Source organism: Mesoplodon densirostris, chromosome 2 (genome assembly GCF_025265405.1).
Source record: "Mesoplodon densirostris isolate mMesDen1 chromosome 2, mMesDen1 primary haplotype, whole genome shotgun sequence".
Taxonomy (NCBI): Eukaryota; Metazoa; Chordata; class Mammalia; order Artiodactyla; family Ziphiidae; genus Mesoplodon; species Mesoplodon densirostris.
This window is the reverse complement of record NC_082662.1, coordinates 165069659-165096820: the sequence shown is the minus strand read 5'-3', so window position 1 is coordinate 165096820 and position 27162 is coordinate 165069659. Positions and strand designations below refer to the sequence as shown.

Genomic DNA, 27162 nt, shown 5'->3' with positions numbered 1-27162 from the left:
TACTCTTTGAAACTACCCATATGGTTAAACATTAAGTGCCATTTGCTAAGCTGTCCTATAGGTCTAGCTCTTTGCAGTTTTATAGCAGAAGTTGCACTTTCTTGACTTCTAGACATACATATTTAATGTGAAAAGCAAAAAATAATTAAATATGAAAGCTAAACTATGAAGGCTCTATTTAAGGTATACAAATAGTATTGATGACTAGTAATAAGAATGACCCTGCTTATCGTCTGTGCGAGATCAGATAATTGACTCATCAACATGAGGAATGCACTTCAGGTCACTCTGTTGTCATAAAAATACTTTTAAATTAATAATCTCTATAGTCCTTCATGTTCCACTTATATTCTTTACTATTAACATCACCCCATAGAAAGGCAAAGTACATTTTGGTTTATTGAAGGTAATATACAATTAGGCATAAAATTTGCCTGTGATTAAGTTTATACTCAACATGTTCCCAAAGGGGTTTGAAGCTGCTTGCAATACCATCCTGGATACAATGAATGGTAGATATAGATGAAGCGAATGCCAGTATCCTAACACAAAGAGTCAGTTCAGTTTCTGTAACTGAGTTTTCAGATTTTAAGCAGCTAGTGTAAAAATGGAAATAAAGTACACTTTCTAGCTCTTAAAAGAAATCACATGTGTTCCTCAAGAAAAACCCGTTGTCCTGGCATTTATTTTTAAAATAATTTCTTTGGTGTGGTTTTTAGTAGGAGTAGTCAGTGATGAGAGGGCCAAGGCATTCAGTAGCATTTTTTGTTTGTTTGTTTTAAACATCTTTATTAGAGTACAATTGCTTAACAATGGTGTGTCAGTTTCTGCTTTATAACAAAGTGAATCAGTTATACATATACATACGTCCCCGTATCTCTTCCCTCTTGCATCTCCCTCCCCGCCACCCTCCCTATCCCACCCCTCTACGTGGTCACAAAGCACCGAGCTGATCTCCCTGTGCTATGTGGCTGCTTCCCACAAGCTATCTATTTTACATTTGGTAGTGTATATATGTCCATGCCACTCTCTCACTTTGTCACAGATTACCCTTCCCCCTTCCCGTATCCTCAAGTCCATTCTCTAGTAGGTCTGCATCTTTATTCCCGTCTTTCCCCTAGGTTCTTCTGACCTTTTTTTTTTTTGATTCCATATATATGTGTTAGCATACAGTATTTGTTTCTCTCTTTCTGACTTACTTCACTCTGCATGACAGACTCCAGGTCCATCCACCTCACCACAAATAACTCAATTGCGTTTCTTTTTATAGCTCTTAAGTACTCAGAATTCCATGAGCATCTGGAAAACGTTCTCAAATAACTGAAGGGTAACTGTTTTGTCTCAAAGTATCAATGGAACAAGATAGAAAGCCCAGAGATAAACCCACACACCTATGGTCAGCTAATCTATGACAAAGGAGGCAAAGATATACAATGGAGAAAAGACAGTCTCTTCAATAAGGGGTGCTGGGAAAACTGGACAGCTACATGTAAAAGAAGGAAATTAGAACACTCCCTAACACCATACACAAAAATAAACTCAAAATGGATTTGAGACCTAAATGTAAGAGCGGACACTATAAAAGTGTTAGAGGAAAACATAGGAAGAACACTCTTTGACATAAATCACAGCAAGATCTTTTTTGATCCACCTCCTAGAGTAATGGAAATAAAAACAAAAATAACAAATGGGACCTAATGAAACTTCAAAGCTTTTACACAGCAAAGGAAACCATAAACAAGACGAAAAGACAACTCTCACAATGGGAGAAAATATTTGCAAACCAATCATCGGACAAAGGATTAATCTCCAAAATATATAAACAGCTCAGGCAGCTCAATATTAAAGAAACAAACAACCCAATCCAAAACTGGGCAGGAGACCTAAATAGACATTTCTCCAAAGAAGACATACAGATGGCCAAGAAGCACATGAAAAGCTGCTCAACATCACTAATTATTAGAGAAATGCAAATCAAAACTACTATGAGGTATCACCTCACACCAGTTAGAAGGAGCATCATCAGAAAATCTACAAACAACAAGTGCTGGAGAGGGTGTGGAGAAAAGGGAACCCTCTTGCACTGTTGGTGGGAATGTAAATTGATACAGCCACTATGGAGAACAGTATGGAGGTTCCTTAAAAAACTACAAATAGAACTACCATACGACCTAGCAATCCCTCTACTGGGCATATACCCAGAGAAAATCATAATTCAAAGACACATGCACCCCAATGTTCATTGCAGCACTATTTACAATAGTCAGGTCATGGAAGCAACCTAAATGCCCATCGACAGATGAATGGAAAAAGAAGTTGTGATACATATACACAATGGAATATTACTCAGCCATAAAAAGGAACGAAATTGAGTCATTTGTTGAGACGTGGATGGATCTAGAGACTGTCATACAGAGTGAAGTAAGTCAGAAAGAGAAAAACAAACATCGCATATTAACGCACGTATGTGGAACCTAGAAAAATGGTACACATGATCCAGTTTGCAGGGCAGACGTTGAGACAGATGGAGAGAACAAACGTATGGATACCAAGGGGGGAAATCGCGGTGGGGTGGGGATGGTGGTGTGCTGAATTGGGCGATTGGGATTGACATGTATACACTGATGTGTATAAAATTAATGACTAATAAGAACCTGCAGTATAAAAAAACAAACATAAAAAAACAACTAATACTAAACTTTCTTTGGGTTATTTGTATTGAAATATGTTAATATAAATGTTTCAGACATTACATGAAATTTCTAAAAATCTTGTATGTTCTGGTATAATGTTATAAGTCATAATTCTAGTTATTACTTTAAAATATATATCTCAGAAAAAACTAAATTGCCTTGTCAATTGCATTATTATGAACTTTCATCAGATCTTTAACCGTGGTCATTTTTAAGTCTTTTGTCATTTACAGACAGTTCTGGGTGTACTGTGATGCTTTTGCAAAAATGTTCCTATAAAAGGGTTTCATCTTCAGGGAATTCATGGAAAAGACTCTGACAAGTACAGGTTTCTGGTAACTGACTATACTGCCGAACTGAATGAATAAGCATTTTCAGAACTCTAATGGAAAACTGATGAATTCATAAAAGTGCTAACAAAAGACCAAGATGAAGAAAAAATTAATTACATGGGACTGAGTGAACTGATGAGGATGATTATAATTTTTGTGACTTTCTGTTTGAATAAAAAAAAAATCCCACAAGGACTCAGAGGCAAAAAATATACAAATCAATTTTCACTGCAAAGTAAAGGAGCTGTTACAGTGGAGGATCACTGGACTGAATGTCAATATTATGACATAGTATGAATGTGTTTCATGTTTGGTAATTGCAATCATTGTTACTTTTGTTGTAGCCATCCATTTACAATGCTTGGTGTCAGTTTATTTATCTCTTGTAAAAATAAAATACAGTGTGTGTGTGTGTGTGTGTGTGAAAAAAGAAAAAGAAAAAAAATTATACTGGGGTACAAAGTTCACTTGTAAAGAGGTTATTTGGTACATACAGATTAATACTTTTTGTTTGCTTTTATAAATAAAAAATAAGCAATATGCTATTTTTTTTACTATTCTAGCTTTTCTATAGATAAACTATTAAACTATTACAATCAAATTCTGTTTAGTTTTTTGACAGCCTTCATTTTACAACTTAGTTCCTATATTTTCTACCTGGTTGTCCTTTCAGAACATGCCTTGTGAAGTTTTACTACATCTACTGACACACATTGCTTTCAGACTTCCACAATTAATCCTGAAATTATCACATTTTCATTTCCAGAAAGTCTGAAATATTTTTCATTGAAATTTCATAGAAATCAAGCTATAGAGTTATAGAACTCAATTTGCAATGGATTACTAAAAAAAAAAGGTAGCATATTATATGGACAACCATAAAAACCAAGACAAGACAGTAATAACTTAGCTTCTTAAAAACCCACTTGCGTCACCAGATCATTAGGGACAAGCACTTCTGAGGCACGGGGTGGGGGGGATTAGCACTTCACCGCTGCAAGTGTGAAATGCCGCTTTCTATAATCATCTTTATGTCTTTCAACTGAGACAGAAACTTCCATCACACTTACGGATTTTAGAGCAAAAAGGATCAGAAACATTCCTTTTGGCCCATATCCTTTTGTGTCTTTTCCCTTCTCCTGACATTCTCTTATTACTTCAGAATTCTTATTTTTTCCAAAAAGAAAAGAGAATAGGTTGAATTTTTATCCCTTTGAAATGCCTCACTGGACCCCTGAAAAGTCACTTAACTGAAATTAATTTTCACTTATTTTAAAATTCCTCAGTCCCTAAGGAGTGCCATACTCTTTAAGTTACTTTAGTTAGGATTTTACATTTTAGTTTTGCCTAGAGTTGGAATTTCAGATGGCTTAAAGGCAATTTCAATTTTTTAAAAATAGTGGCCTGTGAGGTATGCTTAGCCTTTTGAAAGAGAGATGCTTTTCAAAGAAATGCCCCCAAATTTTCACATGCCTATAGACTTATGCAATTTCATAGAGGCTTTCTAAGGAAATTTAATTTAATAAGGGTTTCCACCATAATGGTCTCACCTAGACACTCTGCCATTTAAATTTCCACAGGGGCTTAATGTTTACAGAAACTTCTGAATCATGACAACCTTGTTTATCTGTTTGAAGCTCATTTTTATATGCTAGGTTTTACTAAGCAGAGTATAATAAAAGGCCTATTTAAGGTTTTTTTAAGATTTAGAACAAAATATTGTTCCATCACCTATGTCTTAAGTGGAAACGCTAAGGCAGGATTTCTCCACCCCGGGCATTACTCACATGTGGGCTGGGCCCTCCCTCGTCAGGGGCTGCGCTGTGCTGTGTAGGAAATTTAGCCGCATCCCTCACCTCAACCCACTAGATCTGAATAGCACCCCTCTCTTGCCCTCCCCACCTGCCACTACTTCTGACACCCAAAAAATATCTCCAGACATAGCCAAACGCCCCTGGGAGGCAAAATGAGCCCAGGTGAGAAGTGCTGCTCTAAGGCATGCTATTTTGTGCATCTTCAAAACCAAAGATTCTACAGTAAGCCTCAATCTTAATCTTTACAGAGAAGGCATATAATGTAAGATGAAAACAAGTAGGACCAAAACATTCTGGCAGGGAAAAATATTCTAAAATATAACCAAGCTGAGATTGTAATTATAAATCAGTCACTTTCTGGGCAGCAAGGTCTGATTTCAGCTGAATCTCAGCGCATTTCAAAGTCATTTCTCTGTAAAGGGCACCACTCACTTTTAGGTTTGTCCCCAACATTTGCTTTTTTTCTCTCTGAAGTTCTTTTCTGTAGCGATGGATGCTTTCCTCTGTGTCTGATAAAGCAGCCACATCACCACTACTCTTTTCACTGCTTGCTTCACAATTCTGCACCAAGTTGCTTTCAACCTTAACTAAGGCAGAAGAAAAAGAACCAAGGGTAACCAATTCCTTCTCCAAAGCTAATGCTAAATGACCAAGTAGGAAATCCTCACTTCCTAATTTTAGATTTTTGAAGAAACTGTTTATAGGGAGAACTCTGCTGAGATTATGAAGGCACTGGAACAAAACTGTTTGATTCCTGGAATAGACTACTAAAATCCCTTCAAATGGTGTTCTTTGTTTCCAGTTGAAGAGTGTCCCATAGAAGCTTCCTGGCCTTTTGCAAAAGCAAATTTCTGGAAATTCTTTGATAACTTCACATTCCATGTGTTCTAAGAGCCATACCTTCATTGAATTCAGAGCATAGCTGGGTGATATGATTTGAAAACAAGTTCTCTGCCAGGCCGCGAGAAGCGCAAAGAGATCTTCCATGTGTTCTATAGGTTTCTTCTTTGGAAATGTCAGCAGGTATTTCCCACTTGAAAGATCTTCTAGACTTAAAAAAATTCTGCCACACTGAACATAACGAGCTGCAGAATGGTTATCATTCTCTCTCTCTCTAATTTGTAGCAGCACAATGCAGCAAAAATTACTGAATGCTAAAAGTGGCGAAAGAGATGTTACAGCAGTAATCATCTGCACATACTCTTTCTCAGATGGTTGTACACAAACAATGCTTTCCTCTTTCCCTTCTTCCTCACTATCAACACTCAACTTGATTTTTTTTACCTCTGATCCTATTTCATATGGCACTGACCTTGGTACTGGCGAACATTTCCTACTCAACTTGATCACCCTACTTTGACACTTAATGAGCAGAAAGCTGGAGTTAGGGGCTTGATCCATTGACAGCGATAAAGTCGCATGATTCAGGGACACCTTCAAAGAAGATGTGGTTTTCACTCCAACAACCAAGCTATCTTCTATTACACGATACCATATATTCTCTACTAGCTGTTCTGAATCTTGAAAATTATCTGATAACTTTTCATCAAAGGTATAGACAGGATTTTCTTCTTCACCACAAAGAGTGGCAAGACATTCCTCCTGTGCACTTGATGTACTATCATCTTTCCCTTGAAACAGGTTCATTAAAGCCTTGTAAGATTTTGAAATAATTTTTTCCTTAAGCAAGAGATGTTGCTGTAATTCCTGAACAGAAACCAAACCAACTTTCAATCTTCTTTCCAGAGGTGGAACCACCAAATAATTCTTTTTGCCATCAAATAAGTCATCTTCATTGTAATCCAATGTTTCACTTGAATAGTTTAAGTTGTCCAGGTCTGTTATTTTAAAGGAACTGAGGCAATCTGAATTCAAGGGGTCCTTAAAAAGTAGCAGTACTTGTTCAGTTCCAGTTCCAAGAAAGTCATCTATCAGCACTGAGCTAACTTTCTCCCACTTAGCAGCAACCTGAAAGTTCTTTTCCCAAACAGCACAAGCATCACTGGCCCTAAAGAATATGACGAAAAGGAGGTCTCCTCCACCTGAATCCATAAGTTGAACTGCACAAGGATCTTCAAATGGAAGCTGGCACACACTTTTAGGAGTCCCATTTTGGAATGAAATCAGCTGATTCTTTTGAGTAAGAGCAATCAGAGACATTCTTAACCGCTTGTTGACAATCTCAGTTGCACAGACATGCACACATGTTATCACACTGGTATAAGCAGGAGGGATAATGTATGTATCACTTATTACTTCTCCCCTTTCAAGGGAGTATACACAAAATTGAGTATTCCAAGTTGCATAATCTGATTTTGAAGGCTGTGGGTTACATCCTTCCTCAGATAAGTAACATCTCTTTCGTCCTAACAAAACCATACCTACATTTTCAATCTCCCCTGTCCACTCAATAGAGGAAAACTTAATGGACACAGTAACAACTTTGCCAGTTTGGGAAGAGATATAAAAGAATGTTTGGACACATCTCCATAAAACTAAAGGGCCATTAAGGACCCTTACGCTGTCCTTCAACTCACAGTGTAGTTCAAAACTCAAACGCTTTTCAAATTTATTGGTACTGTGAAGAAATAGTAGAAAATATCTGAAAATGTTACTCTCTTTAATGCACTGTATCATAATATAAGGCAGATTAATTCCAGTTCTGAAATCTGAAACACAGTCGCAACCCATAATTTTTAAATGAGAGTATTCTTCTTTTATGCTAAAGAATCCAGTGGATTTCTGAACAAATACTCCTGTTCCTCTGTCAAATACCATTCTTCTGACATGTAGTAACACAGGTGTTTTTGTAGGCCCTTCATCTACAAAATTTCCTTTAGACAAACGAAAAACAAGGACTTCTCCATTATAACAGAAGAGCCTTTCTTGTTCATTAGATGACATTGCTTGTTTGCTAGTAAAGCCACAGTATCAAGCCCAATTTTCAAATGTAAATCGATTCCAGTTGATGCTTCTAAACCTAAAAATGAAATGAGGGAAACTGCCATCCAGTAGGCAGAGCTGTTTTAAAGATGTCAAAGATGTATCCTCTGTTAAGTATTTCATCCTCCAAGTGAGAAAGATGCTGCAGAGGTGAAGAAAGTGTCAAGCGAAATAATCCCCGAATAGAGTAAGCACTTGGAAAAATCTAGTTATCCTTCCAGAGAAGGGTGGGCACAGGCCCCGGGAAGCCCACTTCCTTCGCGCTCTTCCGCAATAAAGGGACTAGGGGAGCAAAACCCTGCGCCGCCGCCACCCCCTCGGCGAAGGCTGGGTCACGGAACACGCCGCCGGCCCTACCTCAGCGTGTGAGGCTCTAGCACACCGCAGCCGCATGTCCCCAACGCCGCAAACCCTCTCAGCGCCAGGCGGCTCCAAACCTCCCGCCCGCGCGCTGCATCTTGGGAGGCCCAGGCCGGACGCTGCGTCCAGCGTAGAGAAGGCGGAGCCTGCCTAGCGGCCAGAACCCGGTTGCCAAGGGAGGCTGAGGAGGCGGGGCCTCCGGGGAATATTGTGAAAGCGAATGGCAGGAGGAGCTAGCCAGGGCTGAGCTTGAAGAGGGAAGCGCCCGCGATCCGCCGGCTGGCGGGGGCGGGTCCGCAGTGCAGGAGACGTCGGGGGGCGGGGCCCCCGGGCGGGGCCCCCAGTAGCATTTTTATAGCAAAGGTATAGACAAGTTCCCTAAGGCTGTTCCGATTTTCTTGAGAATAATAATTTTTTAAAGCTATACTTCAAAACCATAAACTTAAAAATATTGACTTTGAATTCTTCCAACTTTTTCTCTTCACCTATGCCTGGTGAATGTCTCCTGCCTTAAAGTGACAATCCAATAGCTGTGATGGCTGTCTCTCTTCTCTGGGGATGGCAATATCATTAAAGCTCATTACAAAACTTGGATATGCAAGAGTACGTATGCATTAACTGAAAATGGACTCATCTTGTCTTCTGAATCTACATGCAAAGAGTGAATGCCTCCCAAGAACGTATATGGCCACAACCAAGAGGTTCATGTCTGCAAGCCACACTCCTCTAAAAATGTAAATCAGATCATACCCCTCTCTGACTTTCCAATGCTATTAGAATAAAATTCAAATTCCTTACCTTACTTCCAAGATTCTGCATAATTGGGCCCCATCTTACTCCTGTAATCTCACCTCCTACCAGTTTGCTGCTCATTCATGATACACCAAGCACCCTGACCTCTCTGTTCCTCAAGTACATCGAGCTCTTTTCCATCTTTGCTATTTCCTCTGCCGGGAATGCTCTTCCCCAGATATTTGCACTGCTAAATCCTTCTCATCCTTTAGGTAAGAGTGGACATTCTTGCCTTGTTTTTGATTTTAGGGAGAGAATGCCCCATTTCTCACCGTTAAGTATGATGTTAGGTGTAGGTTTTTTGTAAATGTTCTTTATCAAGTTGAGGAAGTTCCTCTCTATCCTTAGTTTACTGAAAGTTTTTTGGTTTTTTTTTAAATTGTGAATGGCTTTTGGATTTTGTCAAATGCTTTTTCTACATTAATTGATATGATCACATTATTTTTCTCTTTAGCCTGTCGATATGGTGGACTACATTGATTGATTTTTTAATGTTGAGCCACCTTGCACACCTGGAATAAATCCCACTTGTTTGTGGTGTATACTTCTTTTCACTGCTAGATTCAATTTGCTAATATTTTGTTGAGGATTTTTGCTTCTATGTTCATGAGAGATTTTAGTCTAGTTTTTCTTTGTTGTAAAGTCTATTTGTTTTTGGTGTTAGGGTAATGCTGGCCTCATAGAATGAGTTAGGAAGTGTTCCCTCGGCTTCTGTTTTCTGGAAGAGATTGTGGAGAATCGGCATTATTTCTTCCTTAAATATTTGGTAGAATTCACCAGTGAAACCATCCAGGCCTAGTGCTTTCTATTTTGGAAGGATATTAGTGATACAATTTCTTTAATAGTTATAGGCCTATTCAGATTGTGTTTTTCAAGGAGTTCATTCATTTCATCTAAGTTATCAAATTTATGGGCCTAGAGCTGTTTATGTTATTTCTTTATTATTCTTAAGTGTCCATGTAATAATCCCTCTTTCATTTCTGACATTGGTGATTAGTGTCTTCTCAGCCTGGCAGGAGGTTTATTGATTTTATTGATATCTTAACAACTGTGTTTCATTAATTTTCTCTGTTGATTTCTTGTTTTCAATTTCATTTTTTTTCTGCCTTTTAAAGATTATTTATTTTCTTCAGCTTGCCTTAGGCTTAAATTGCCCTTTTTCCTTTAGTTTCTTAAAGTGGAAGTTTATATTACTGATTTTGGATCTTTCTTCTTTTCTAATATATGTCTTTAATGTTATAAACTTCTCTCTAAACATTGCTTTTGCTGCCTCCCACAACTTTTGATAAATAGTATTTTCTTTTAGTTCAAAACATTTTTAAATTTCTCTCGAGACTTCTTTTTGACACAGGTGTTATTTAGACATGTGTCTTTTAACTCCAAATATTTGGAGGTTTTACAGTTATCTTTCTGTTATTTATTTCTAGTTTAATTTCATTGTGGTGTGAGAATATAATTTATATGATTTCTATACTTTCAAATTTGTAAATGTATGTTTTACAACTAAGAATGTGGCCCATTTGGGAAATTGTTTATTCAGGTTTGGAAAAAATGTGCATTCTGCTGTTTGATGGAATATTCTATAAATGTCAATTAGGTCAGGTTGATAGTGCTTTTCAGGCCAACCATATCCTTACTGATTTTCTGCCTGTTTCATCTATCAATTACTAAAAGAGGGTGTTGAATAATTTAACTATAATAATGTATTTTTCTATTTCTCCTTTTAGTTGTCAGATTTTGATTCATGTATTTCAGGGTTCTGTTGTTAAGTGCATTCACACTAAGAATTGTTATGTCTTCTTGGAGAGTTGGCCTCTTTATCATTATGTAATGACCCTCTTTATATCTGCTAATTGTCCTTGTTCTGATTCAGTTTTGTCTGAAATCAATATAGCTACTTCAGCTTCCTTTTTTTTTAATAAATTTATTTATTTATTTTTGGCTGTGTTGGGTCTTCGTTTCTGTGCGAGGGCTTTCTCTAGTTGTGGCAAGCGGGGGCCACTCTTCATCGTGGTGCATGGGCCTCTCACTGTCGCAGCCTCTCTTGTTAAGGAGCACAAGCTCCAGACGCGCGGGCTCAGTAGCTGTGGCTCACGGGCCTAGTTGCTCTGCGGCATGTGGGATCTTCCCAGACCAGAGCTCGAACCCGTGTCCCCTGCATTGGCAGGCAGATTCTCAACCACTGCGCCACTAAGGAAGCCCCAGCTTCCTTTTAATGATTGTTAGCATGGTATATCTTTCCCCAGCCCGTTGCTTCTAATCTATTCATACATGTGTCTTTAAAGTGGGTTTCTTATAAATAAGTTAGGTCTAATTTTTTATCCACTCTGACAGTCTCTTTCCTTTAATTGTTGTATTTATACCATTTACATTTAAAGCAATTATTGATATACTTGGATGAATATCCTCCATGTTTATAATTGATTTCTATTTATTGCATTTATTCTTTGTTATGTTTCCCCCATTTTTTTCTACCTTCTCTGATTTTAGTTGAGCATTTTATATCATCTATTTTATCTCGTCTCTTAGGATAGCAATTATACTTCCTCAAAAAAAATTTTTGGTGGCTGCCCTAGAGTTTACAGTACATTTTTGACTAATCTAAAATTAATTTCGAATAACACTACTGCTTCATATGTAGTGCAGGTACCTTATAAAAGTATTCCCGGGCTTCCCTGGTGGCGCAGTGGTTGAGAGTCCGCCTGCCGATGCAGGGGACACGGGTTCATGCCCCGGTCCGGGAAGATCCCACATGGCGCGGAGCGGCTGGGCCCGTGAGCCATGGCCGCTGAGACTGCGCGTCCGTAGCCTGTGCTCCGCAACGGGAGAGGCCACAACAGTGAGAGGCCCGCGTACCGAAAAAAAAAAAAAAAAAAAAAGTATTCCCAGTTCCTTCCTCTGATCCTTGTGACATCGCTGTCATTCATTTTACTTATCCATATGCTATAATCACTCAATACATTGCTTCTATTATTACTTTAAACATTTTAAGGTTTAGTTTTTTTTTTGTTTTTTTTGTTTTTTGTGGTACACGGGCCTCTCACTGTTGCAGCCTGTCCCGTTACGGAGCACAGGCTCCGGACACGCAGGCTCAGCGGCTATGGCTCACGAGCCCAGCCGCTCCGCGGCATGTGGGATCTTCCCGGACCGGGGCATGAACCCGTGTCCCCTGCATTGGCAGGTGGACTCTCAACCACTGCACCACTAGGGAAGCCCTAAGGTTTAGTTTTTAATAAATTAAGATTAAATAAAAATTTATTTTACCTTTATTTATTCCTTTTCTAACATTCTTTCTTTCTTTATGTAGATCCAAGTTTCTGACCTATATATCATTTTGCTTCTCCCTGACGAACTTCTAATATTTCTTGCAGGACAGAACATTTTAATACTTCTTGCTTGCACTGAATTCTCTCAGTTTTTAATTTTCTGAGAAAGTCTTTATCCTGACAAAAGGATAATTTTGTTGAATATAGAATTCCAGGTTGATGATTTTTTTCCATCAATATTTTAAATATTTCACTCAACTTTCTTTGTGCTTGCATGGTTTCTGACAAGAATCTGCTGTAATTCTGTGTTCCTCTATAGGTAAGATTTTCCTGCCTCTGGCTTTTTCAAGATTTTTAACTTTGTCTTTGGTTTTCTACAATTTGAATATGACATACCTTAATGTAGTTTTCTTTTTCTTTGTGTTTTTTTTTTGTTTTTGTTTTGTTTTGTTTTGTTTATTTTTTATCATGCTTGGTATTCTCTGAGCTTTCTGGATATGTGGTTTGCTGTCTTTCATTAATTTTGGTAGGTTATTCGGCTATTATTACTTTGCATATTTCTTCTGCTCTATTTGTTCCTTCTCCTTCTGGTATTCCAATTACATGTATGGTACATCTTCTATAATTGTCCCACAGTTCTTAGGCATTCTATTCTTTTTTTTGTTCTTTTTCCTCTTTGCCTTAAATTTTGGGAAGTTTCCATTGACCAGTCTTCAAGTTTACTGGTTCTTCTGCTGTGTCAAGAGTAGTGATGAATGCCTTTTATGGAGTCATCAGTTTGTTACAGTGCTTTTGATTTATGGTATTTCCTTTTGATTCTTTCTTAGAGTTTCCATATCTCTGCTTATATTACCCATCTGTTCATGCATGTTTTCTTATACTTTCCATTAGAGCCCTTAACATAATGACCATAGTTAAATTCCCAATCTGATAACTCTAATATCTCTGTCAAGCTGGGCCTGGTCCTGTTGCTTTCTTTGTCTTTTCAGACTGTGTTTTTTCTTGCCTTTTAGCATGACTTGTAAATTTTTTTTGTTGAAAGCTGGACATGGTATTTCAGATAATAGGGACTGAAGCAGATAAGCCTTTAGTGTGAGATTTTATGTTAATATGGTTAGAAGTTGGGCTGTGTTTAATGTTTTCCATAGCTGCATGTGCCAGAGGGTTCAAATTTCTCTAGTGTCCTTCTTTTTCTCTCTCTAGTTTTTGGGCTTCCATAAGAACTCCTCCTCAAAGAGAGCTTGCGTCTCCTTCAGCTGTAATTGACTGTTTTTCTACTGGAGCCCTATTGGTATGGTGGTAAAGTATGGAAGAAGAGAATCATTCTATAATCTTATGAATAAATCTCACTCTTTCAGTGGGCCTTGGTCCCTGGGCTGTGACCTTTACAAGTGTTAGCTTCCCCCTCTATCTATTTAGGTGAGACAGAAAGGCTAGAGGGAACTGGAGTTGAAGAAATGCCCTTCCCTCACGTAAGATAAGGCTCTGGGAAAGTCTTTTTCCCTGGAGATTAGGCCTTTGTTATGAAGAATGTCTAGGCTTAGATATTCACAATGGTTACTTTCTGCCTCTAGCTACAGAACTTTTTCATCTTCCCCAAATGAAAATTTGTACCTGTTAAACATTAACTCCCCATTTTCCCCTCTCCCCAACCCCTGGCAATCACCATTCTACTTTCTGACACTATGTAGTCTTTTGCATCTGGCCTCTATCACTAACATAAAGTTTTTAAAGTTCATCTGTTGTGTAGTACGCATAGTATTTTGTTCCTTTTTAACACAAGATAGTATTCATTGTGTGGCTATACCATCTTTTGTTTATCCACTCCCTGGGTGATGAACACTTGGGTTGTTTTTGCTTATAATGACTATTATAATATTGCTTTAATAATGTGTGTAGAAATCTTTGTGTGGGCCTATCTTTTTCATTTCTCTTGGTTAGATTTCTATGAGTGGAATTATTGGGCTGTGTGTAATTTTTAAGAAACTACCAATCTGTTTTCAAAAGTGGCTGTGCTGATACATTTCCACCAGTAATGTATGGGAATTCCAGTTTCTCTATATCCTTACCAACACTTGGTATTTTCTGCTTTTTAAATTATACCTTCCTAGAGGGTGTGTAATGGCATCTCATTTTGAAACTGCACAACTCAGATGGGATTTGAACCCAGCCAAAACTCCGATTGGCTCTTGAACCCACAGGCTGAGACTTTTACTCAGCCAAAACTCAGATTGGGCCTTGAACCCATGGGCTGAGACTCAAACCCACCGTCTTTTAATTGAAATTGCACACCTGGTCTCAGGACTTAATGAAGCTCAGGTTCTTTATGTCTCAGCACAGAAGGAACTCAGTGAGAGGCAAAGTGATAGGTAAGAAGTAGATTTATTGAGAGAGATACACATCCCATAGACAGAATGCAGTCTGTCTCAAAAGGCTTGAGAGTGGCCCAAAATACGGTGTGGTTAGTTTGTATGGGCTGGGTAATTCCATAGGCTAACAAGTGGGAGGATTATTCCAACTATTTTGGAGAAGGGGTGGGGATTTTGAGGATTTGGGCTGCCACCCACTCTTTCGCCTTTTATGGTCATCCTCAAACCTGGTCATAGCTCAGTAGCATGCTAATATATTACAGTGAGCATATAATGAGGCTAAAGGTCTACTGGAAGTCAACTCTTCTGTCATCTTGGACCTAGTTGGTTCTAACCAGTTTATGTTGTATCCACAATGGCTATGTCATTTTTTAAAAATACTCCCTTCCTTCTTGTTTCAATTTGGTATTAATTTTCATTTCCTTAATGCTACTAATTTGAAGCACTTTTCATATACTTGTTAGCCATTAGTGTGTCTTCTTTGGTGATATGTCTATTCAAGTCTTTTGTCCATTCTTAAACTGGGTTATTTGTTTTAGTATTGAGTTGTAAGGATTCTTTATATATTCTGGGTACAAGTCCTTTATCAGATATTTGACTTATAAATATTTTTCCCCAGTCTGTGGCTTATCTAATCTTGCTTTTGGTTTTAAGTTTTCCTTTGTTTTTCTTCATTAAGCCACCCACCAGCTCAATCTTCAGATGATTCATAAATCAGCATTACCTCTGATCCAATGGGAAATTTTTCAAGGGAGAATTGAACTCCAGAAACTCCTACCTCTGGAGCCAATCTCATCTGAGTTATAGCCCTTCTTACAGCACAGTGGCACCCATCACAACCTGAGGCAGTGTCCTTTTCTAATTTGTTGATATTGGTACATAGCAGACAATTTAGCAGAGTATGAAATCAAACCAGGTGGTGGATTGGCATATATTAAGAGCTTCACTAGTATATATTCTATCCCTCCCTGAAAGTAGATCACAGATTTATCAGTAATAAAGCCAGAATTTTCTTCAGTCACTGGCTTTGAGTGCACAAGATCTAAAGCATATTTCCCAAAGATATTTCTTCCATGAATTCATATCATCTTTAGCAAAAGATATGAACCTTAGAAAAACTTAAAAATCTCCACTTTAATCAATTCAATGAACATTTATAGGGTGTTGTGCTAGGTACTAAGAGACAAACAATGAACAAAACAAGTTTCTGCCCTCAAAGAGCTTAAAGTGGATATATATACATACAAATAACTGTAATACATAGCTGTATGTATATGTGGTAGCATAGTAATATTGGAGAAGCCTGCCTATAAAAAGTGGCATTTGAGCTAATCTTGACAAATGAGTTGGATATCAAAGGCAGAAATCGGGATGAGGGCATTCCAGACACAGGGACTAATATGTGCAAAAGCATAGAATCTGAGGCTCCTGAGTAATGTCAACAACACAGCATGTATTCTGGAACAGTGTAGGATGCTGTTGTGAAACAAAGCTGGAAAATCAGGTAGGGAAAGGCTGTGAAGAGTCTTAAATTCAACCCATTAGAGGTTTATTGACCACCTACTGTTCCCAACATTGCTAGGTAATCTGAGGGAATGGTTCACAAATTTTTGTGTTTGTATTATCCCACAGTTACTATTCTATCAAAAAACAAATCTTGCTCTCAATTGTAATCAAATACTAATTTTTATGAGGACATTAATGAATTCACAGGTACTATATTTGTCATGTATAATTAGTTTAAATAACATTAAATGTGCAACATAGTGTACCTGATAGTAAATTTGTAACTGTGTCTTTTTGAAAGATTAGTCTTAAAAATTATAATAATGGAAAATTTTAATATTTTATGATAATTTCCCAGATTGTCTATAAAGAAGGCCCACTTTTTTAAACACTGATAAAGTCTTTTCTTCACATATTTTGCTAAAGAACACTTCAGACATGTTACTATGAGACTGATTTTAACAAAATCTATTAGATATGTATCAACTGGATACATACTATATTCATGGTTTTTTGTGAATCATTAGCTTTGTTTAAAAAGATGGCTTTTGTATAAGTACATTTCTGTTTTTGTGGGGGGGAAAAGGTGACTTTAAAACTGCCCCAGACAGAAAAAAAATGGCTTGTTAGGAATATGTTTTGTGTTAGTGTGAGTTACTGTTACTGTATTTGTTTATCGTAAAGGTCGTTGGTTAATATTCAGTGTACTTTACAATAAAAAGTAATAAAAATTTCTAAGTCCTGAAATTCAAGAACATCTCGATGTTGACAAAAAATTAATCAATAGATCAAGAAAGAAATGGATAAACACCAAGGTCCTACTGTATAGCACAGGGAACTATATTCAGTATCTTGTTATAAACCATAATGGAAAAGAATATGAAAAAGAATCTATATTCATATGTATAACTGAATCACTTTGCTATACAGCAGAAACTAACACAACGTTGTAAATTAACTATATTTCAATAAAATAAATTTTAAAAATAAAACAAAGCAAAAAGAAAAAAAAAGGAAAGAAATGGAAATTTTTGAGCCAAATTTGATGATTATAGCCCAGGAACAGCATCTCATAAAGCTCTGAGAGGACTTCCCTGGTGGCACAGTGGTTAAGAATCCATCTGCCAGTGCAGGGGATGCGGGTTCGAGCCCTGGTCCGGGAAGATCCCACATGATGCCGAGCAACTAAGCCCGTGAGCCACAACTACTGAGCCTGCGCTCTAGAGCCTGGGAGCCACGATTACTGAGCCCATGCGCCACAACTACTGAAGCCCACATGCCTAGAGCCCATGCTCTGCAACAAGAGAAGCAACCACAATGAGAAGCCCACGCACCTCAAAGAAGAGTAGCCCCCACTTGCCACAGCTAGAGGAAGCCCGCATGCAGCAATGAAGACCCACGCAGCCAAAAATAAATAAACAAATTTATAAAACAACAACAAAAATCTATTAAGAAAAAAAAAGAAAAAGAAAACTCTGAGAACTGTTCTGCCTGTTAGAAATCAAGGCACAGTTTTATAAGTTTGTTGCTACAGAGAGCTATACATTAAATAATGTATTATTGACAGTTTACACAATCTAGATCTAAGCATCATCGTGGCCCCTTACAAGATCGAGAAAGAATGTTATCTTTTAAGGAGTTGTCTTGTTGATGCTAGGAGAATGTTGCTCTTTATGGTTGAGCAAGTATTTCTACCCATGGGGGAGGTTTGGTTGATGCCTAATGCAGATACACAATGCATAGTAGAGGGGGAGAGGGGAGGCCAAAGGGCAGAAAAAAGTATCTACTTGAGATGTTAAAAAGCAACTAATTTTCAAATAACCAATCTCTAATTCCATTACTCCTAGGTTCAAACATAAGCAGTTGTTGTTTTCTGTATGCCTATTCCATAACCAGATTCAAGAATACTGACAATTACCTCATGTGATAAAAAGTTTAATTTTAAGAGTAGAAATTAGTATAAATTTTGCTGTTATAATAATTGTAAAGCACAAAGATAAATAAAATACAGTAGCATTATTAATAAACGAGATTGATAAGAGGTGGCATAGAAGCAGAAATCCTATAGGCTGAGCGCTTGAAATTCGTTAACTACTCTTATGCCAATCTTTATTTGGCCTAATATGGCAGTGAACTGAATTAATTTTGATGAGCAGAGAGGAAGGTGTTTTGATGGTTGCCACTCTCTTTTTTTTCTTCTCTTCCTTTTAAGGGAGCAAGAAAAATGTAGAGCAAAACAAATCATTTCTGTCCCAGGCTCTAGCCCATTCACTGATTCTAGACTAACCAGCTCTCAGGTAACAAGTATAAATGAATGACTTCACAAAGAATTACATAATACCTGAGTTGATGCAATAAGAGAAAGACAGTATGAAAAGATGGGGAGAAATATTGTCAATGGGATTTACTATCCATAGACTGAGGGGAGAGTGAAAGAAAAATACGAGTCACGAACGACTTAATGCTTTTGTTTAGCTTGTGCAAATGAAAGAATGAAATCGCACTTTACTGAGATCTAGAACAAGCAGGGTACAAATAAAGAGTTTGTTTTTTCCGTTTTGTTGTGATTAGTTAGGCAATCAAATAGAGATGGAACTGAGCAGTTGGATATAGAGCCTGGAATTCAGAGAAGAGGAAGGGAATATACATGATACACAGGGAGGGGATGTAGATGAGGAGGGAAACAAAAGTTCAGAGAAGCCTGAGAGTGTTCCAACAGCTATCTAGCTGTCAGGAAGAAGAGGAAGAGCCAGTAAACAAGACCCTGGTGCAACCAGTGAGTTACAGAGAATCAAGAGACAGTTGTGTTTCAGAAGCCAAGGGAAGGTCTTGTTTAAAGGAGGGATGTTCACTGCTTCAAATGCTGCTGACAGGCCAAATACAACGAGGACTGGGAACCACTGTTTTGACAATAGTTGTGGGTTTTTTTTTGTTTTTTTTTTTTTTCTGTGACCTTGGGCAAGTTAGCAGTGTACTTATGCTCTGGACCCTGTTTTAAAATGGGGATGGACATCTATTAAGGCTGTTGGGAGGAATGACTAATACATGATTGGGGTATAATAGAGGCGGGGCAGGTGCAGGGTTGTTAGCAGTGACTAGTAGCAGTCCCGCTCAGCCATTGGTCGGCCGTCGGTCACAATGGGCCCCTCCCGGAAGCAGACCACCGTTGGTGATCAGCCATGAGGGAGCAACCCTTAGAAGGCTACCGTTAGCAGTCTCAGTCAGCCATTGGTTGGCATCGCAGTGGACCCCTCCCACTCCCCTTCCTCTGTATAAAGGAGCCCGAATTGGGACTGAGGGAAGATTCTGTTGGGGGGGGGGACTCTAGTCTGCCATCTTCTTGATCTGCTAGCTTTCTGATTAAAGTCATGATTCCTTGCAGCAGCAGTTCGTCTCCCGATTTATTGGCCTGTCTGTCGTGCAGCGAGCAGAGTGAGGTCAGTAACAGTTTTAGAGGAATGATGGGATCCTGAACAAAATAGAAGAGAGTAAGCAGAGACAGCAGCATTGCCAGTTCACTTCAAGGAGTGTTGCTATAAAGGGAAGAGAAGAAAAGGGACAGGAGCTAAAAGGACATAGAAGTTCAAGCAGAGGAGGATTTATCATGAAGCTAATAAAGCTGACATTTCAGGGCTTCTCATCTGCACCGGCTTCTTCTGTGGCCCTAGGAAGGGCCCTAACAATGTGTTTCTGTGAAAATATGTTTTTGTAAAATTTCCCAAGATAAAATATTTTAATGACAATGAACCAGTGTCTCCTTCCATTCTAGCTTCCCTCCATCAAGTGTTCTCTACTTTTGTCTGGCTGCAGACACTGCTGGTATTTGAGTAAAGGAGAGTTAAGTTAGGAATACAGGTACTTTGGGTTCATGTTTTGTTTTAACTCTGAATAACAAAAACAATGATTGCATTGAATTGAGAATTAACATTTCTTCTTCTCTACCACTTAAATCCTGAAGAACTTGAGTGAGAAAAAATAAAACTACCTATCCAACCCTAATGTACTGTGAAAATAGAAGTACCAAGAATTGCAGATTTCTGGTCACAAAGTTATAAACCAATGCAGTTATTCTGGGCTCTAGATGCGTTAATTTTCATTTTTTGAAGAAATGGGTAATCATGTGAAGCAAAATAAATTTGAGAAAGAATATAAGGATTTAAAACAAGAAATGCTGTGAGATAATAATGGGACAGGCTGGGACCTGGAACCTGAGACCCTTTACTCAGTCCTTGCACCTGGACAAATGTCTCCTTGAGCAACAGAATACAAAGAAACTATAAAGGACTAAAGATATCTGCACACATGCACAGTCGGGGCAGTTATGAACAATAGGATACAAAAGGCCAAAACCCAGTTGCTATTTCTGAGGTGCCAGGAGCAAAAGCAGGGTACTGCCGTGATCCCTGCACACAGCACCACCAAGAGGGTGGGCAGACCACCTAAGCCACGCCTCCGGCCCCACCCACAGATCAACCTCCACCCTCACCCCATTTAAGGAACCAGCTTATCCCCCCCTCAGGGACTGAGCAAGTGAACCTGTTACTTGTTTTCACTCCCTCGTGCTGCAGCCGTAGTCCTCATAAAGTCTTGCGTGAATTCCTTGTCTGGTCTCGTATCAATTTCTAGTGATTAAAGAGTCCAAGAAACCAGGTCAGTAACAGTCAGGAAGGTGACTCAGCAAAATAGGCATCCTTTTGCAGTAAATGCCTACTCGGAGAGCCAAACCTCTTCGTTAAATACAGTAAAATAGAAAAGAAGAAATTAGCAAGGAAGTTATATTTCCATTAGAATTTTTAAGACTTTCTGAAATAACTAGACAGCCACAATTTCATTAAAGTTAATTTGAACCACTCAGTGGCAAACCAGTATCTCTGTAAAATATAGTATTGTATGAACACTACAATTTGACTACCACTTCGTTGCAGGAAAATGGGGGGCTCAAGAAGATGGTCATGTCCCAGGTTTCAGGCGAGTGAGTCCATGGGGCAGGCCACCAAGTGAGGGTCCTTGGCCTCCTTTAGGAAAGAATCCAAGAGCAAGCCACGGTAAAGTGAAAGCAAATTTAGAGGGATACCCATTCCACAGGCAGAATGCAGTCGTCTCAGAAGTCGAGAGCAGCCCTGGGCTGTGGGCGTGGTTAGTTTTTATGGGCTGAGTAATTCCATACACGAACTAGTAGGAGGAATATTCTAACTATTTTGAAGAAGGGGCAGGGATTTCCAGGACTTGGGCCGCCACCCACTTTTTGGCCTTTCATGGTCTGCCTCAGAACTGTCTTGGTGCCTGTGGGTGTGTTATTTAGCATGTTAATGTATTACAATGAGCTTCAAGGTCTACTAGAATTTGAATCTTCCACCATCTTGGGCCTAATTGGTTCTAACTAGTTTATATAGCATCCTCAACAGCTGTGTCATTCTTTTAAAGGTTGTGCCCTGCCCCCTTTCCTCCTGTCTCAACTTGATGCACATTAAGTAGTAATAAATGTGAAACTTTGTTTATTTCCAGAAATATTGAAACAAATTTTCATAAACAGCTGGATTTGTATACAACACTTTCCTAGTGTAATAAACAAATACATGGTGGTTCAGCCTCTCCTAGAAGCACATGAGGGACACAGAACTGCCACTTTCACAGGGGGCCCATATTTTTGTTGCTTACTTACTCTGCTTCACATTATAGCAAGGAGCTCCAAGACTACAAACATGGAGCGGAGTCTAACCTTAGAGAGGTTGCTCCCAAACTCACTCTCCTTTTCGTTGTTACTCTTCTCCCTCCTTTCCTCCCAGTTCTCATCTTTTGTTTTGTACAGGCATTTGGGGCGGTGGGGGGGTGGGGAGTGAATACTAACATAGATATTTAAAAGAGCATAAAGTGAATGTCCCTTCCTACAAGTGGGCATCTTTGAGGAAATGCATTCCTGAAATCATGATCACTACAGTAGGAGCAAGAGAATAAGACATCTGCATAGCTAGGTGAATTAATTTTGAAATTACCTTCACCTTGCAGTGGTGGGCTTCTTAAAGTGCACCAGACTCCTCCATCTGTACGACGCGTGGATTCTCGATAACCTTACTCAAGTTGTTGCTTTTGGTGTCTCTTCCTTCTTTAGGACCCAATAGATGCATTCTTGACACAGTTGCAAACCCACAGCTGACGTTTTCCATTTTAAGAATGTCTTTTCATTGTTTTCATTACAAAACAGCCTTTTTTTTTTTTTTTTTTTTTTTTTTTGCGGTAGTCAGACAAAAGCATAACTTCTTTTAGATGTATTTTTTTACTTCATAATGTTTTTCATCAGGAAAAAAATGAAATCTATATTTCAATACTATTGGAGTCCAAAATAGACAACCAGGAGGTATGGATATTTTGTCTCCTTACTCCACAGAATGAAAATACCCTCACTCATTTGCCCACTTTAAGTAATGTGAAGTTGCTATGATTGTAGGTAATTCCACACAAAATTATTTGCCAACTCTAAAAAACTATTACAAATAGATAAAATATTTTCATATTTTTGTGTTTGTTCAGATACTTTGCAGAATTGCTGCATTAATTGTGGTTTATATTTGGGGGTTAACCAGACATTAGGGAGAAATTAAAAGCTTCCAATAAAAGAAGGCAACTATTAGATTTCTCCTACTCAGGAGAAAATGTTTCCTTCAGGGTCTCACCTATAATTGATTTGAATTCTGGCAAGTGATGCAGAAGGATGATAGAAATACTGATCAAAATTCACAGGAAGTTGGCAACAATTCTCTCTCTGAAGAAATATTATATTTGATACAGACAAAAGACTATATATACAATATGTATGTAAATTACAGTGTAATAAAAGTCACCTACCAAAATAAGAACATTACAAATATTCATGATCTACCTACACCATCTCCCCATCTTACTAAAAAAGGTAACCACTATCACAGATTTTTAGTGCTTCGTTACGTTCTTTTAAAAAAATTTGTTTACCACTTATGTATGTTATTCTTAACCAAAACATTGTTTCATCTACTTGCTTTTGAGCTTCATTTTTATTTTTTATTTATTTTTTATTTTTTTTCTTTTTGCGGTATGTGGGCCTCTCACTGTTGTGGCCTCTCCCGTTGCGGAGCACAGGCTCCGGATGCGCAGGCCCAGCGGCCACGGCTCACGGGCCCAGCCGCTCCGCGGCATATGGGATCCTCCCAGACCGGGGCACGAACCCGTATCCCCTGCATCGGCAGGCGGACTCTCAACCACTGCGCCACCAGGGAGGCCCTGAGCTTCATTTTTAAAATGGTATAATGCAGCATGGACATGCCAGCTATTTGTTTTTTTTCTCACTTAACAGTATAATTATTTTCTAAAAGTTATAAATGTTTTGCACATTATTATGTTTCTATTTTTGCCACTGTATAGCATTCCATTAATATAATATATCAGAAGTTTTCTATTCATTCTCCTGTTAATGGCATTTGGGTTATTTCATGTTTTTCTTTTTATGTTTTGTGTTTAAATTGTCATTTAACAATTTAATAATTCTTAATTTTTCTTTCATAGTTGCGATTTTATTCAATCATGTTCAGATATTATGAATAATCTGTAAACAAATCTTTAAGTACCAAAAATCTAAAAAGTCATGTAGGCCAGGATTAGGGAGCAGTTTTCTTTAGAAGCAGTTCTCTCTCTCCCTCACTATATCTATGAAATGGCTTGGAGACAGACATTAAATAGTTTGAAATATTTCAGGCATATTAAATGAATATCTGTGACTCCAAATTGCCTTTTAGTTATACTTCAAGGTATAGGATGTGAAAGCTGCCCTCCTTATCAAGACAGTCAAAACCTCTCAAATAAATATCCCCACATGTTTTGGTTGTACAAAAAAAAAAAAAAAAGAATAGCCAGCATGTGACTTCTTCTTTTAAAAAATGTATGTACACACACACACAATTGGATGTGGTGGTATTCATTCCTTCCAAACATGTGATTTTAGAGCTATTTTTTAAAAACTTGCATTTACAAAGTAGGTGACAAAAATATTTTTCTGGCTTGTAAAAAGGATACAGAAACCACCAAGACTTGGTAAATGATATTAATCAGACTGACGTCTGTCTCTCCTGCTAACTCTCCTCATTTCTACTTTCTTCAACTTCTGCAGGTTATTTGTCTTTAGTTTCCTGGATAGGCATTTCAGCCTGTTTCCCTTTTGCTCTCTTTTTTCATTTGTAATTTTTTGGCAGATGATTTATTCTTTCTCACTGCCCTTTTGAGTTTGGTTTCAATGTCTGCAAGAATTAGTTCAGCCGAAAATCTTGCCAGTCTCCTCTAGAGCTCTTCTTTTACTATCCCTTCAGCTAAATTGATCTGCACCTTGAGCTACTTTGGCAGTGGTTTGTGGTGGGGAGGGCAGGTGTCTGGGTGCCTATGGCCACAGCACGGTGGGAAACTTTACAAAGCCAGCTTGCATGGTTGTTGCTGCTAAAATCATTCCTGTTTTGTTTGCTTTTACTTTTATTTTATTCTCTCAACTGTTTAGTAAATTATACACTCTAATTTCATTCTTTGCTATTCTTTAAACCTTACTGTGATACCTAATTTAACACAATCTCATCTAATCTGTGTCTTAATATTCCTCATGAATAACATAAGGAATTTAGAATACTTCATTTCTAAATATCTCTCATAAGAGCTGTCAGCTGTGTTCTTTTATAGATGATCTGTCTTTTCTCTCTGGCTGCTTTTACAGTCTTCTCTTTTTCCTAAGTTAACTGCAATTTTACGCCTGTGTCTGCCTCTTCAGCTGTGTTTAATCTGTTATTTAACCTAGTTATTGAGTTTTTAAAGTGTTTTTAGTGTGAAATTTACTGTACAGAAAAGAACATAAAACATAAATGTATAATATAATGAAAAATTATATTGCAAGCACACATATATCATCTCCCAAGCCAAGAAATGGCTGTGTGCCCCTTAATCATACCTCTTTGCACTCCTCAGCAGTAAATACTTGCTAGACTTTTGTAGCAATTATTTCTTTGTTTTATACTTTTTAAAATCACTTATGTATATAGATTTAATCAGTATAGTTTGCTTTTGAAAAATGGAATTGCATTGCTATATTCTTTTGTGTCTTACTTCTTTTGCTCAAAATTATGTTTATAAAATTCATAGAGGACTTCCCTGGTGGTCCAGTGCTTAATACTCCATGCTTCCAATGCAAGGGGCGTGGGTTTGATCCCTGGTCAAGGAACTAAGATCCAACATGCCACGTGGTGTGGCTATAAATAAATAAATATTCATTGAAATTACTTCTTGTAGCTCTGTTTTATTCATTTTCATTCCTGTATAGTCACATTTCTATAGGAATGGAATTGCTGGGTCATAAAGGATGCAAAATCTTTGATTTTAAAGGGCCATGCCAGAATGCTATTCAAAGGGGTTGTACCAACTTACGTGACACCAGCAATTTATGAGACATTATCCATTGAATTTTTTTAATGAATTTTATTTATTTATTTATTTATTCTTGGCTGCATTGGGTCTTTCGTGATGCACATGGGCTTTCTCTAGTTGTGGCAAGTGGGGGCTACTCTTCGTTGCAGTGCACGGGCTTCTCATTGCAGTGGCTTCTCTTGTTGCGGAGCACAGGCTCTAGGTGCGTGGGCTTCAGTAGTTGTGGCATGCAGGCTCAGTAATTGTTGTACATGGGCTTAGTTGCTCCGCGGCATGTGGGATCTTCCTGGACCAGGGCTCGAACCTGTGTCCCCTGCATTGGCAGGCAGATTCTTAACCACTGAGCCACCAGGGGAGCCCTATCCATTGAATTTTAATTTCAGCATTTCTATTTTTAATTTCTAAAATATATCTTTAGGTTCTTTCTGAAGTCACTCTTCATTTTTGTTAGTCTCTTATTACTTGTTCAATTTTGTGATTTCGTCTTATATTTAAAATTTTATAGATATTCATTTTATACTCTGTATATGATCATTCCAAAACCTAAATCATTAGGACTCTTATCTGTTGTTTTTTCTGCCGACTCTTATTTGTGGTTGCTTATGTCTCTGGTGAATTTTAAAATAATGTATTTAATTTTTAATAACTTAATTTCTAAAATAAATATTTTATATATTTATTTGACCTGAGCATGATCTGCCACTAAGTGTCTTATTAACTACTTATGCTCTATTGTGGTTTCCCGGGGGGTGTGAGAAGATAAAAATCATGCATATGGGATTAGAGTTGACAGATATTAAGAGTAACCATTATTCCTTAAGCTTTTTTACATTTCCCAAATTTCCTACCATAAATACATAATACATAATACTCTTAAAACCAGGAAATAATGTTAAAATAACCATGGAACCAGAATACTTGCCAACCACAAATAAACTCAGCTAATAAAATTTTATCATACATTATGAGGTAGGATTCTAGGTCACTTCTTAGGAGGCTATTTATTGAAGATTAAGGTATCTTCTTCTCTGTGACTTTCTATTCCATAACTCTTGTCAGTGCAGGGGCTTAAAAGGGAATGCTATTCTCTAGAGATTATTTTTAAATATTGTTTTTAAAATTCTAATATCAGCCAGGGATTTCTACCCATTTGGGACCACTTTAGCTCCTACCTAGGTCCCTGACTTAATGCTGGAGTCCTTTCTACTAGACATAGCAGGTCTTTTTTTATTAAAATGGATATGGAGGAATGGCTTTGAGTAAGTATGACATGGTTTATACCTAAGGAAAGGAGACCAAAATGCAAAGAAAAAATCAGGGTAGGGAGGAGAGAATCAAAAAACTGTAATTATTCATGGGATTTAATTATAAGAGTTGGAGATAAAAATAGATCTTTAAGCCAACTTGGATACTCTCACTACGGATACATTCTCTGGCCTACTGCCTCTTAATCAGTCAAACACAAGACACAGACAGGAATTTCCAGATAGCCTTTTCTGTCCAAGTGTTCAATCTTTAAGTACTGATCTGGAGTTCAAGGTCGACTTCTGGCAACACTCCCAGAATATGGCAGGTGGGTCCTCCAGGATTTTTGGCATCCTGCAAAGAATGACGGTCAACTCTTGCAGTTTGAAAAATTAGAAAAAAAGGGTGGTGGC

The 27162-nt window shown here is 38.0% G+C and overlaps 2 protein-coding genes across 2 annotated transcripts in view; both read right to left on the bottom strand.

Annotated features, from left to right (window-relative positions):
* CCDC181 (coiled-coil domain containing 181) overlaps window positions 1-8212 on the bottom strand; it is a 41726-nt gene extending 33514 nt beyond the window's left edge. Inside the window, exon 1 of the mRNA XM_060088591.1 lies at window positions 8140-8212. The gene's annotated coding sequence lies outside the window, so the exon portion shown is untranslated. The remainder of the gene's footprint in view (window positions 1-8139) is intronic.
* LOC132483308 (Fanconi anemia group B protein-like) lies at window positions 5127-7767 on the bottom strand (the record flags this gene model as incomplete). Its single annotated transcript, XM_060088590.1, has 1 exon — window positions 5127-7767. A coding segment is annotated over one exon (2589 nt), but the record flags the coding sequence as incomplete, so codon positions are not given.
* Window positions 8213-27162: the final 18950 nt, after the last annotated feature.